The sequence below is a fragment of the Brachionichthys hirsutus genome, chromosome 2 (genome assembly GCF_040956055.1).
Source record: "Brachionichthys hirsutus isolate HB-005 chromosome 2, CSIRO-AGI_Bhir_v1, whole genome shotgun sequence".
NCBI classification, from domain to species: domain Eukaryota; kingdom Metazoa; phylum Chordata; class Actinopteri; order Lophiiformes; family Brachionichthyidae; genus Brachionichthys; species Brachionichthys hirsutus.
Window position 1 is genome coordinate 11,501,653 of NC_090898.1, and position 13,388 is coordinate 11,515,040.

Below are 13,388 nucleotides of genomic sequence, written 5' to 3' on the forward strand. Positions count from 1 at the left end.
AAAGATGAAAAAAAAACACCATCATTGTCTTCAAAGTGTGTCATCACCTGCAAATTAAGTTTAATCTGAAGGTACCATAAATAGCTGATTTAGTTAATCAGAAAAATGCCAGCCAGGTGAGTAGACTCAGTTTTTCAGCCGGGTAGTATACAGGGGGGCTGAGCCCCTTTACTATGCTGCATAGAATTCCCTTTCATCTTTAAGGATGTTAAAATGGGAAATAATGGTTAATTCCCAACAGCACAGAATGGAATAAAGCAGGAAGATGCATTAAAAACCGCACTGGATTTCAATCCCCTGAAAAGAGGGATTGCTGCAATTTTGGGCTTCATTTTAATTTCGTGTTTATTTTGCTCTCTGAAGTTTAGCAAACTTTGAAAAGATTTAAATGCCTGTCATTTCCTGTGTCTTTATTCCATTGCATTTGATTTATAGATTTGATTTTCGGCTTGAAAGTAGGGAGTGAGAAATTCTGAAATGGATGGGGGGGACCCCACCATCATGACACAGAGGAGCTTAAAGCTTTGAAAGGTGCAGGAAATGGGAAGGATATAAAATGCTTATTGCCTGCTCCACGGATGAAATATGTGGAATTGTGGGAAACCCTGTAACGGAACGTGATGTGTTGAAAATGAACTTGGCTTTATCCAATCCCCGAGCAGCCGTAAGAAGTCCTATTCTACTCTGCCTGTATTGTGCTGTGCCCCTGTGTCGACAGGGCTCCATCTCGCTCGACACCGCTGGGCGCCCATTAAACGCCACAATACACAACCATTCCTCTCTCCATACTCTGCAGACACAGTGTGCACTCTGTTTCCCGCTTTCACTTTGAGCTGACGTTCTTCAGCAGGAGGGACAGACGCCCTGATTTGACCATGACGTTCCTTGATTTCACGGTGCACCCAAAGCAACCCATGACTATTGTAACCCAATAGGTATGAATATATGGGTTTTTTTTCTCCTCACCTTAACTCGTGTTCTCTGTGAGATAGATCAGCTAAAAATAAGACACCCACGCAGTTGGAAATGTAGCAGCCCTGCAGGGAAAAGGGCAGCTTTTGTGACTCACAGTTCCAGGACGACTCCCATGGGAGCACTGGGGCCATGGGGAGTCCAAAGGGAGATGGACCATGGCTAAGAGGTATAGGAGGGATGCAGGGAGACCGTGGAGACGCTGAGCACACAGAACATGTGAGCCCAGGGGATTACTGTCAGACTGCACCCTCCTCAGGCTTTCACATGGTCAAAATGGGGTCTACCTTAATTCCAACCTGTGTAAATTAAGTGTGCCCTCTAGCAAAAGGAGGCAGAAAAATAGCGGCAGTGAGTGTAAAATCGAGCTGACAGCTTTTATGCCCAATGTCACAATTTAGCTTTTCACTTTATGCAATAGCTTTGTGCAGTAATTTGTTAATGTCCACCTAATCACTGGGAGATATTCATTCGTCATGAATTGCACGGCAGTCAAGATGAGCAAATCTGTGTTTAAAATGTGTTTGTATGCCTTCGTGTTCTCACTACTGCAGGGGCACTTATCTGAAATAAGTAGGGCTGCCCTCCACTGCAGTCCTCCATATGGTAATGAGCTGTGCAAGATGAAGAAAATATGTTATTTGCAGCACAAACGGGACCAACGTTAATTCAAGCAGCTCAGGCGCTATCCACTCTCACAGTCTCAAAGACAACAGCCTTTTTCCAAGTGTTAAGTTTATGTGAAAAACAATTCTAGAATGAGTTCATTTGTGCAGCAATAACATAACGAGAAAGAATGCAGACTTGTGAAATGCAAAATACATGTGAGACTCTAGCTGTCAAAGCATGAATTGAACTGAATTACAAACTTGGAGACTCGCCAGCCAAAGTGAAAGGCAGATAAGGCTATGATGCCTATTCTGAAATGTGGGCATAGTCTCGGAATCAGTCACTTCATTAACGTAAAGTTTGACTTCATCTGTCGAAGCTGATCTAAACATGCTGACATTTGAGCACTTTTGCATCACATGAAGGCTGCAGAGCTGCAATATTTTTGGAAACACAGATTTTACAGTCCACTGTGTTTCTACTGAGACAGAAATCAGTTCAAAACAAGCTAAACCAGTAAATACTTTTTTTAAATCGTTCTTTCTCTTTGGTTTGCTGTGAAGTAACTAGCTGTGCATTTCCGGTAAACATTTCATTAATTAAATCAACAACAACAAAACAAGTATGGCAGTAACTATCATCATAACAGGCTTAGAATTAAATAGCTCATAAGTTTCAAGGAATGGCTGCAAATAAATAATGCTTCTGATAAATATCACAATGGTCGCTGGGTATTATCTCTCAGTATTGCAACATTTGGAGTGTGAAAGAGTCCCGAGCTCACAGCAGCATCTTTACAGAGACGTAATGAGGAGGGAGAAAGTATGACAGATGGATTCCAATCATAACTGAGAGTGTGGAGAGTCTTTGGTACATTGCACCTGTTTTGTATGCTTATACAGCAAAAAGAGGTAAAAAATGCATCTTCTCTTACTGTAGCATTTCTCCACGCCCTCTCACAAACTTCAATTCAGAAGAAGAATATACTGTAGATTTATTATTTCAAAAGAGCCTTGCACAAAATGCGACATTGGTGACCTTCATGTTGCTAATCTAACATTACCGTTACACTGATCTAATATTAACGCCTCACCCCTCACAGAGTATGCATGACTCCAAACAGACTGGTAACCCGGTATGCTTTCACACAAATCACCCAGACATGCAATTACCTCCTGCTCTGGAGTTATTTCCTTCCCGTGGATAAGACAGCCCTTTCATTTGAGTCTGGGAATTAAACAGGTTTCCAGGTTAATTAATTTGACAGACAGAACCCATTGTGCCTCGTGTCAGCCCAAGAAGAAACCTTATTACCTCTTGTCCTGCAAGTTAACTTTTTATTGTTCCTTGATTCGTTGTTCTTGAAAGGAGAATGCAGCACCGGCGCCGTAATCGACTTAAAGAAGACTTGCATTGAGCAAACATGTTATTGAATTGCTTGAAACAAAAGCTGTGGCTCATTGTGGGAGACCATCATTTGTGCATAATGCAACGCACCCCTGGCAACCATGGCTATTTCTGTTTGTATGGTCAGCTATATGCTATAGGTATACACAGCGTCCAGGATACAGTCCTGTTACCCCTCCTTGCTTTGTTGTGTTTTACTGCATCCAAATATGAAATTTAAATAGTGTGTTTGTGTGTGTGCGCGCGTGCGTGTTTTGGTCACATGTGACTGTGAGAAGATCCAAACTGAAGTGTAATCTCAGTCTGTATCACGCAGCCCCCCCCCCCCAGAGGAAAAGCCCCTCTTCCTGGAGTTAGTGAATTAAATCACAGTGAGGGCCTCATTTTTCAAAAGTAACCTTTCCATTGACAGTGTAAGTGGGAGTCAGGCTCCCACTCTACAGTCTGAGCATCGGTTTTAATGTCTTGCGTGGTGACACCAGTCTCTCAGGGTGTCATTTGTAGGGGCTGTTGCTGCATTTTTTTCATTGCCTGCTTTGCCTGTCTCCTTGTGTTCACAGTGGAGGTGGCCATCTGCCTCCCTCCCCCCCACTCACACCCCTCATTTCTCTCCTCAGCAGTCTGTTCCCATGCAGTTCCCACACAGTGTCCTTAAAAGTATTTTTGGTGCATCTCATGAATTTTGCCCCCAATGTACAGCCAGCTCACCAAGACAACATTAATATGCTCGGACTGACACATGAATGATCCCCCCCCCCCCCAATTGAAGGATAATAGAGATAAATTCACTACATGGAAAGATTAGGCTTCAGTTAATCTCAATTCATCTCAATTAATTAGCAATGTGTCCATCCTCGCCTGTAATGTGAATAGAACATGTTTCAATTAGACGTACATGCCTCTTCTAATCCTTAAATTGAACAGGAGCGAATGGAATGAACATGTTCACAAATTGGGATTCTATGCCTTATAATAATTTTCAGGATGACGCAAATCTCAGAGGCTGTTTATTATTCAGGGATCAAGCATCTTAACTGATTCATCGTTAATCCGTTTACTGGTTCCCACAGTGCTACTCTAGTTTCCCAGACACAGCTGCCCGGCTGATGCTCTTTATTGATGGACGAGGGGTAGAAGTGGTCAGTTTCTATAAGGTTACTATAGAAAATGAAGACAAGTGCATGAATTATGATGATGATAGCGTTTTGTTTAGATGTGAGGGATTCCTGTTCCTCCCTCTGTGCATGCAAGTGCGGTGTGTGTCCGTGCGGCTTGGATTGGGGGTGGGGGCGCACACAGGATGAATTAGGAGTGTCTTCCGATGAAGGGTTGCCTGGGAGACCATTCTGGACCCCTCCCAACGTACCCCCCCCCCCCCCCCCCCTCCGTTTTAAAGGTGCACCAATTACATGCGTGGGGGGGGGATTACGGAGGGAGGGAAATAGAGCGATTATGAACGCGCAGCGCGCAGAGGAACGATAAATGTCACTAAGTGCGTTCGTTCGTCGTGTTTACTTTCCAGATCTCTTCGAACTCCAACTTCCTGAAAACCTTCCCATGACTGATTCCACTTTCCAGCCAGCGGAGTGACGTCTCGCAGGCAACGGGGGGGGGCTTAGAAGTCGGGTCGGCGCACAGCGAATCCCTCTGTGACTCATCCCCTTTGAATACACGCGACCGGCAGCGGAGACGGAGGAAGAGCCGCGGCTTTAACGAGCTGGATTTCCTTGGCTCTTTCCAACGGACGCACGTTTCAGATCGCACTGGTCGATTTCTTTCTTCTCTGGAGACCGTGGATATGAAATACACCCCCCCCCCCCCCACGGGACACAGAGCAATTCCTGCGGTCCCATGGAGTTGGTTTGAGTGACAAGAATGTCACCCACTTCTGCCGGTCCTCTAACATCCAACTGTTGGCTCTGAGAGATTATTCCTAATTTGTCTTTTTGTTTCTTGGACATTATAGCGGCTTCATATTGTTCCCGCTTTCGCTTTGGATTTAGTATAAACGGGCAAAATTAAGACAGATTATTTATGGTAAGTGTTCATATATATATATTATTTTGCATAATATAATCTATAGATATTTTTTTATGGATGAAGCCTCCCGTCACGCGTGGAACTAAATGATCGTGAGGGGCTTCACCATTCAACAAGCTGCACCGCGCACTCTTCGCAGTTTGCCTCAGCCGTCTCCTGCGGGTCGGTGCTTCAGCCCAGCTTGTTGGATCGCATCCCTTGTGACACAAGAATGGGTTCGTTTTGACAAACTTCTCGGATATCCTGCTTTGCATCTTCGGCGGATCGCACTCTCTCCCTCCTTCCTAAAAGTTGATCATGGCTCATCTGGGTCCGTGCGCCAAGCTGAGCTCCGTATGGAGAGCGCTTTGGCTCATGAGAGCTGTGGTAGATTTTGCGCTGCCCCAGGAGACTTACGCACCCCATTCGATCCGGACCGAGGGGCACCTGACTCTCGGCGGACTCTTCCCGGTGCACGCCAGAGGGAACGACGGCACGCCGTGCGGGGATCTCAAGAAGGAAAACGGCATCCAGCGGCTTGAGGCCATGATGTACGCGTTGGACCAAATAAACCAGGACGACCAACTCCTACCCAACATCTCCCTGGGCGCCCGGGTGCTGGACACTTGCTCCAGGGACACCTACGCGCTGGAACAATCTTTAACGTTCGTCCAAGCCCTGATCACGAAGGACACCTCCGACGTGAGGTGCACGAACGGGGATCCGCCGGTGTTCGTCAAGCCTGAGAAAGTGGTCGGAGTCATCGGCGCGTCGGCGAGCTCCATATCGATCATGGTTGCCAACATCTTACGCCTCTTTCAGGCAAGTCTTTGACAGAGTGCAACAGTTTTGTGGCATTGTAATTGTTTACCCCCCCCCCCCCCCCCCCCCCCCGCCGCATCTCGCCATAAAGCTTTTTAGGAACGACTGGAATTGGTGCGTTTAATTGCTTCCCACGCAGTGAAGCAAATGAGAACAGAGAAGTGATGGAAAAAAAGAAAACCACACACCTTTTGTAATTGTTTTTTTTTTTTTTTAAAAAGAACAGTTTATGGCGACGTGTATTTGTGCATTGATTCTTTTCCCCTCTAGTTTTTATTTGATTTGTGTTACATAACCAATCGTCTTTTAGCTTCTCTCCATCTTAAAGGACCAAACAAAAAGGAAAGTGGAGTGTCTTTGAGTGGTTTCCCCTCCACTACACTGGGCCGCTGCGACAGCCGAGTGCGCCGTTGCTTGTCCCCGGTGGTGCTGAAAGAACAGCTCCGGTCTGTTCCAGTCTCACTTCACCGTCTCGATGAGTGGGCGCTGTCAGCCTGACACAATCACACCCAAACTCAACAACCCCCTCCCGGGAAGAGCAGCCTCGCTTCACGTGATTGCACATGATTATTCGAGGCTCTTTACATGCAACAACTGCAGTCATTTTTTTTATGAATCGTTTTGGGCCTTAATGTCTGGATTTATGGTCGAGTGGGCTCTCATTCATTGGCGGCGGGCTCTTCAGAAATGAGCTTGCTCCACGCACTTTGCACCCTGATGGAGCTCGGTGGCTGCAAGTAAATGAAGTGAATTTGCTCGTTTCACAACGAGTTTGGGTTTGAAGGGGAAACGTATTTCCACTTCCTATGATTGAGCGTTAACTGATAATGTTGGTTATCCCATGCACCCATGCTGGTGCTGCGGTGGAATGAGAAACGCAGCAGGGCACCAACACAGCAGATAAATTATTTAAGACACTTTGCCATAGCAAAACATGTAATTGCTTTCAATACCAAGTGGATCCTTTCTGCAAATGTGTAGACTTCTATTTGGCTTTCCCCCTGTGAGGATGGCAGCATTTAAAGCAGGGAGAATTACTGGAGATGCAGTGCTGCTGCTTCTGCTAATGATTTGTGGTTGCAGAATGAAGCATGCATGTCTTACCATTTTGTCTTTAGTTCTAGTTTAATTAGCCTATAGCCAAGACTATAAGTAGCTGTTTAACTGCACCTAAGTGCTTAACTTGCTTTTAGCCTCCCTTCCGTCTTCCCTCCTTACAAACCTACACCTGCACTGCAAAACACTTCTTTTTATAGAGCAGCCATTCTCTGATTTCATGGGCATTGAATGAACAATTACACCGATGATGCCCATCAAACCCTCCAGACTGGCTTTGGTCCCCAGTCCCCCTTCATAGACTGAGGTAACAAATGTTATTTTCTATCATTCCAAACCTTGAGTTGTAAGGCTTTGTTTGTGTGACTGTCAGCAGATTCTGATCAGATGTTGTATATGGGCACAGCTTGGGTGAAAAGAGTTACTTAATTTTGAAGTAGATTCAGAATCTGGATAATTTTCCACTTTCTGCAACATCACATAATGTCCTTTTTTGGCATTTTGCCAACCTAATGAATAATAATAATAATATTAATAGGACAAAATAAAATGCCTTGCTATTGACAACTTATAATGTTTCACCACATTACACAAATTGCATCGACATCTGGATCACAATTCAAATAGCAGTATGGTAACGGAGATCTCTAGAGAATTTAATCAATATGTAATTCAGATTCAGAGTATTTCAAATGGCTTTCATGGATTTGATACCATAATAAATTCTCATATTTTCATCAATAAGCCACACACTAGGGATGATGAACACATGGATCCAAAATCTCGGAGTAGTTTGCTGTATTAATTTGAATCGAACAGAGCTGGAAAAAAGCAACTTCATCGCCACATCCTGATATCCCGTGCCGAGGAGCAACAATTTCTGACCGCCGCATAATGATACAAAATGGAACGAACAATTACAAGCATGCCCTTATCTTCTGTCAGAAACCAGAATCCCGGTGGAAATTACAAAAAGGCATCTAACATGAGAAAACTATTTTCCAATTGCTCAGATTTGGGGATAATGAGGTTCAGAGAAGAATGGGTTCGTAGCTGCAGAATGCGAGGTTTGTAACGCCTCATTTTTATTCAAGCTTTGTTACGGTAACTTGTACAGATTAGTGAAGTTTGAAGGTTTTAAGGGGCGCGAGCTGATTTCTATTTCCTTCTCCAGTAGCTTCTTCCAATCAGTTGTACCAACATGAGAAGAAGAACAATTTTAACTATAGGAGTGTATGGTGCAGGCTATGTGCTGTGTTGTGATCCAGCTTGAGGAATCGGGATTGACAGAAACTGTCATGCAGCACTGACCTTCACTCTGCACATCTCTCTCAAAGTGCAGACAGAACGGTCAGAGCTGCAGACACATTCACGTTCTCATCTGAATTCTTTTGATGAATGACGATGAATGAGATGTAAACCCGCCCAAAACTACATAATCAATACATGCCCAAAGTGAATGCCTGCAGCCCATTTACCCTCATTAGCATCACAGCGTTTGCCGCTCGACAGCACGTTTTTGAGTTTATATCTGTAATCCATCTCGTATGAAAAGATTCTTGTCAAAAATATCAAAGCCAGGAGAGAGCCCTTTTCAGGTATAATTGCAGAAGCCAGGCAGAGTTCGTTTTCTTCAAAATAAAGTGAAAGGTGTGTTCAGCTTCTAGTCTTAGCAACAATATTCAAGCTTGCAGACATGGCTTCTCCTTGAGCTGCCCTGCATCCAAGTCATTTCTTCTATCACCCATGTATGAATCTGGATGGACACTAAATAGTAATTGTGTTATTTTATTGCCATGCAGAAGCTAAATATCATTGTTTTCCATTCAGGGCATGAATAGATACTGAGCTGTTAATGCAGGGAAATGGACATGAGTGATGGATTTTTCTGAGGACCCCGGAAGGTTGATCGATACTGTTGCCATGGTGAGGCCGATTTGCTGCTAAGATGTTTTCATATCATTGCCTTTCATGCTGCGTTGCTATTGAGAAGCAACAGCATGACGGGAGGGAGAAAAAAAATCAATTAGTCAAAATCAAAGTTTTGAATTGTTAGAAAGATCTACGATGTTCTGCATCTTTTCATGAAAAACACCGTTCCTGACTATTTGCTCGTGTTCAGGACTCAAGGACGGTAACGTCGTTGCTCAAAAGACGTGGCGAATTTGTCCATTTGTAAGTCATAGCTGCTTGAATTAATCACACAATCAATGTTTTTTGAGAAGATGACATTTACATTAGAGAGTGCAGCATGCTATTATGAGCCGCATCTCTTTTCCCAAAGACCAGGGAATATTTGTAATGAAAGCAGATGAACTTCATCTTGTCCTCCTGTCTGGGGAAGTGGCCTCCTTGGACTAGCTGTCTGAGTGAGGCATTGACATGCCCTGTTCTTATAGCCCTGACAGGCTTGGGCTTTTTTATCTCTCCTTTTCCACAGAATCACCATTGTGATTGATTTGAAGCTTGCAGTGTGATTTATTCAGCCGGCTGTAGTAAAGATGGACACAAAAGGGAATGAAGAGGGCTGTGTGTTATTTAGCAAGCACTCTGAGTGACACAAACTGGCAGAGGTTAATTATCTTTGTCATGTTTGCCACTTGTACATTGATGCATATTGCGTGCAGGACAATTTGTTGCATGCACTGCATTAATCTCTGTCATAGGAGACATGGCTGGTGTGTCAAATGCGCAGCATACAGTATGAATGGTTGCACACACACATAATTATATCAAGAATGCCAGAGTCATTCTTCTAGAAAAAAAATAACTGTTTCAGCAGCTTAAGCTCTTCCATGTCATTTTACATAGAGCGTGACACAATGACTCACTACTTTCTAACTCATAACTGGAATCTAAAATTTATATCAAAGAAAGTACTTTTCGAGAATTTTGAAATGCAAGAACAAAACTGTACTATAAACCAATGTAGTTTTTTTTTATGGCAATATTTAACTGTTATTATTTATTGTCCTTCCGGATATTACACTGACATTTCGAAACTTCGGGCACTAAAAACTTACAAGAACAGGGAAAGAAAATGTTCATATATTTCCATAATATTTGGTTTCGAGAGGGTATCAGTAGCATTTAGCTTGAAGGAGTTCAAATCTCTACTGAATGCTAAGAACATAAGTGAGCCAATCTCTAGCTGTCTTTGGGAAATAGTAAAAACTTAGGAAGTGAATCATGCATCTGGATAATATTATCCGCACACCATCAAAAACCACTGCAGTAAAATACCTTATAGAGCGACCATATCTCATTCCAAATGTTCATTTATTGCTAAAGACATCATTGACATCATTTTGACCTTATCTGATGCTGCTCTGATTGAGTGGAGGCTCTGAGTATGTCTAGAATATGTGGAGTACATATGAGGGGCATATGCCCAATACATCAAAATTTATGATACTGCTTCCAGAACCATAAAAGGGAAAACCACAAATTGAAGTGGAGAGGAGTGAGGAATTTTATGAATTAGAATGACACTCAGTTTTGTACATACCTCCCTGCACAATCCTGCTTATGCCTTTTATTTCACTCCTCCATGGAGTTTCAGGGAAATCAATGCAGCTTCAATAGGGAAATTCTTGACATATACTTTTTCTTGTAACGTTAGGGGATGATATAAAATGAGTTTTCCTTCCAGAGCTTTTATTTACTATCATGTCCCCTTCCTCCAACAAATTTCATGAAGATCCATCCAAAGGTTTTTGTGAAAACCAACCAACCATCCAATGGACACAAGTGAAAATATAATCTCCTTGTTGGAAGCAATAAATACGTAATTTTCCTTTATTATTTCCATTGGATATGCTGATCTATAGCTCAATAATTCTCACTCCTGGTCCTTAAAACTGAGAGCCCAGCCTGTTTTCATTCCAGCGATTTAATCTGATTCTGATTTCTGACGCAGGAGGACCAGATCTGGGAGGTGAAATTTGCTCACATTATTATGCGCAGGATTGCAATAATTAATTGCAGGTGTTAGCATAGCCAACCGGGGATTACAAAAATTGACAGTTTTGGCGGGTTTAATTTTTTTTATTACTTGACACTCTCATTCTCTTCTTTTTACGTTCCTTGCACTGACAGTTCCTTACACAGACCTGCTTCTACTGCTTGTGTTCTTTAAACATGCAGTTATGCACAATCAATTTCTCAGTCAAGGCGAGGTCAATACTGTATTTTCAAAACAATATTGAGATTTGTCAATCTCACTACATTTCATGTCTGCATTCAGCCTGGCAGACCAGAGTTTATTCCAATATTTAATGAAAAAATAAATAAATAAATGTGCAATACTTCTGCCCCTAAATTGTGATGTTGGGTTGCAAAATGAGTTATAACTCAATTCAGCATTGATCAGAAATGATATTTTGTCCAAGTAACTTTGCAATAGTGATTGTTTTTAGTCGGCTTTCCTTCTGGTCTTTTTGTGAACGGGTTTCATGTTTTGGTGGAGAAGTCATATTTTTACACACAGAAGCACAATGCAGTGTGAGCAACTAATGCAATATTAATAAGGTGAAAAATATACCTGTATTGGACAAGCTGTCATTGCTGCAGACATGAGGTCTTTGGGTTAGCAATCTATCATGGGGAGAGTATTAGAACCTTTACAGACATTATATTAATGTCACTGCTATTCCCTTAGCCCTGGGGCGATGGGTGGAAGGGGTGCACTATTAATGTACTGTTTCTGAGTGAAAACACATTACATTATAATTCTGTTAATTATTTTTCTGATATATTCTACTTACTACTAGATCTCCTACTGTCTGATTTTAACTGCCGAATATTGATCCTAAATGAGGTGCAATTTAACAGCAACGACAATTTGACTCGACGTTCCCAGTCAGGCCCATTTTCTCCCAGAGTCAGAGCACCTGCTTTAATGTCTAGCTGTGCTCACACTGAAGCCTTACCGGAGTTCCTTCAAAATGTATCGTCCGTACAACCATAAAAAGTGACAAGAATAGCACTCTCAGACTTTGTTGGACGTTTTCCACAGTTTATGTCGCGATCAGAAGGAGCAGAGAAAGAGGAAACCCCATTAAGTCCAATCCTTTTACGGGGATGAGCAGAGAAGCATGCATGAGAAGGTCTCTGCTTGCTCGCTTGCTGGCCGGTCTCTCAGTCATCCTTCCAAAAGGAAAACTGTCCCTTTGCTTCAGCAGAAATCGCTTTAGAGCGACCTGAAAGACATTGTCACAGGGCTCAGATAGACTGATCTATGATCCATGCAGCATTCTGGAGAGTCTGAATTACAAAGTCACTCAGCCATACTAAATATCTGTGCTGTATAATGTGCTATATCATTCTTTTCTTTTTTCTGTTGCAGTTGAAAACCTCATGTAAGCACAAAATGTATGTATAGATAAATGGAAAATTGCCTTTTAAATATAATCAGTTTTACAAAACTCTTCTTTTCAAACTTTCTGAAATCCAGATAAATGAGTAAAACAAATTCTTTAAAGGTCTGTTAGAGTGTCTGCTGCATCAAAAGGAGGTCTGGTTTCTCTCAGTTTCTGCACTTTGCTCTGTATTTGATCACTTTCTCACCCAGCAATAAAATCACAAGATCCCTCATTGCATCTTGGTTTAAACCTCTAGACCTTTTTGTCAGGGCGAATTCACTGTCAACACATATAAGATTGTTGGGATTTAAGGGCACAGGGAGCAAAGTTGATGGAAACATCTACATACTAACAGTCCTGTAACTGAACAAGAGATATTCCACTAGTAAAGGGACAGTAAGGCGAAGTAAAAAGAACACAATTATTGGTCCTACCCTTTGTAGACTTAAAGCATTTCAATAAAATGAAGATTGGAAATGAATGGATAAAACATACTATGAAGGTTTGGAGAGAGGTAAAGAAAATGCTTAAAGATGCCGGATCAATCTCACTAGTCGGTAATATCGACTTTAAACCGTCAATGATTGATCTGGGTTTTCAGAGATGGGCAAGTAAAGGCCTTAACATTTTTCATCAACTGTTTGAAGAAACGCATTTAAAGTCCTTTGCACAACTACAGGAACAATTCGACCTCCCCTCAAACGATTTATATATCTACAAATTAGGCATTACATCACAAACCATAAGGACAAAGAAAGAATTGTCAAAATCCCAAATTCTATAGAAAAATATTTTATCACAATTATAGAAATAGGTCTTCCTTTCCATAAACATATTTCCTACCTCAATAAAATGCTATCCTCAGACACCTTTCGAAACACTAAATATCAAAGAAAAATGGGAACTAGAATGCAATACAATAATTGTAGATGAGCAGTGGGAGAAGATTTGTAAACAGTGTCATAAAGGAATCAATAGCCAACAATGGAAAGAGTTTGAATGGAAACTAAAAATGCGTTATTTTCATACTCCCTTAGTTGTATCCATTTTTTTTAAAGATCACTCTAAAGCTTTGTGTTGGAGACAATGTGGCAAAATAGGAGACCATACACATATTCTATGGGACTGTCCAGTACTAAC

The 13,388-nt window shown here is 42.1% G+C and overlaps 1 protein-coding gene across 1 annotated transcript in view; it reads left to right on the top strand.

Moving 5' to 3' along the window:
* The first annotated feature begins 5,355 nt into the window (after positions 1-5,355).
* LOC137908812 (metabotropic glutamate receptor 7-like) overlaps positions 5,356-13,388 on the top strand; it is a 50,644-nt gene continuing 42,611 nt past the window's right edge. Inside the window, exon 1 of the mRNA XM_068753237.1 lies at positions 5,356-5,829. Coding sequence (XP_068609338.1) covers positions 5,383-5,829 — 447 coding nt within the window. The 5' untranslated portion in view covers positions 5,356-5,382. The remainder of the gene's footprint in view (positions 5,830-13,388) is intronic.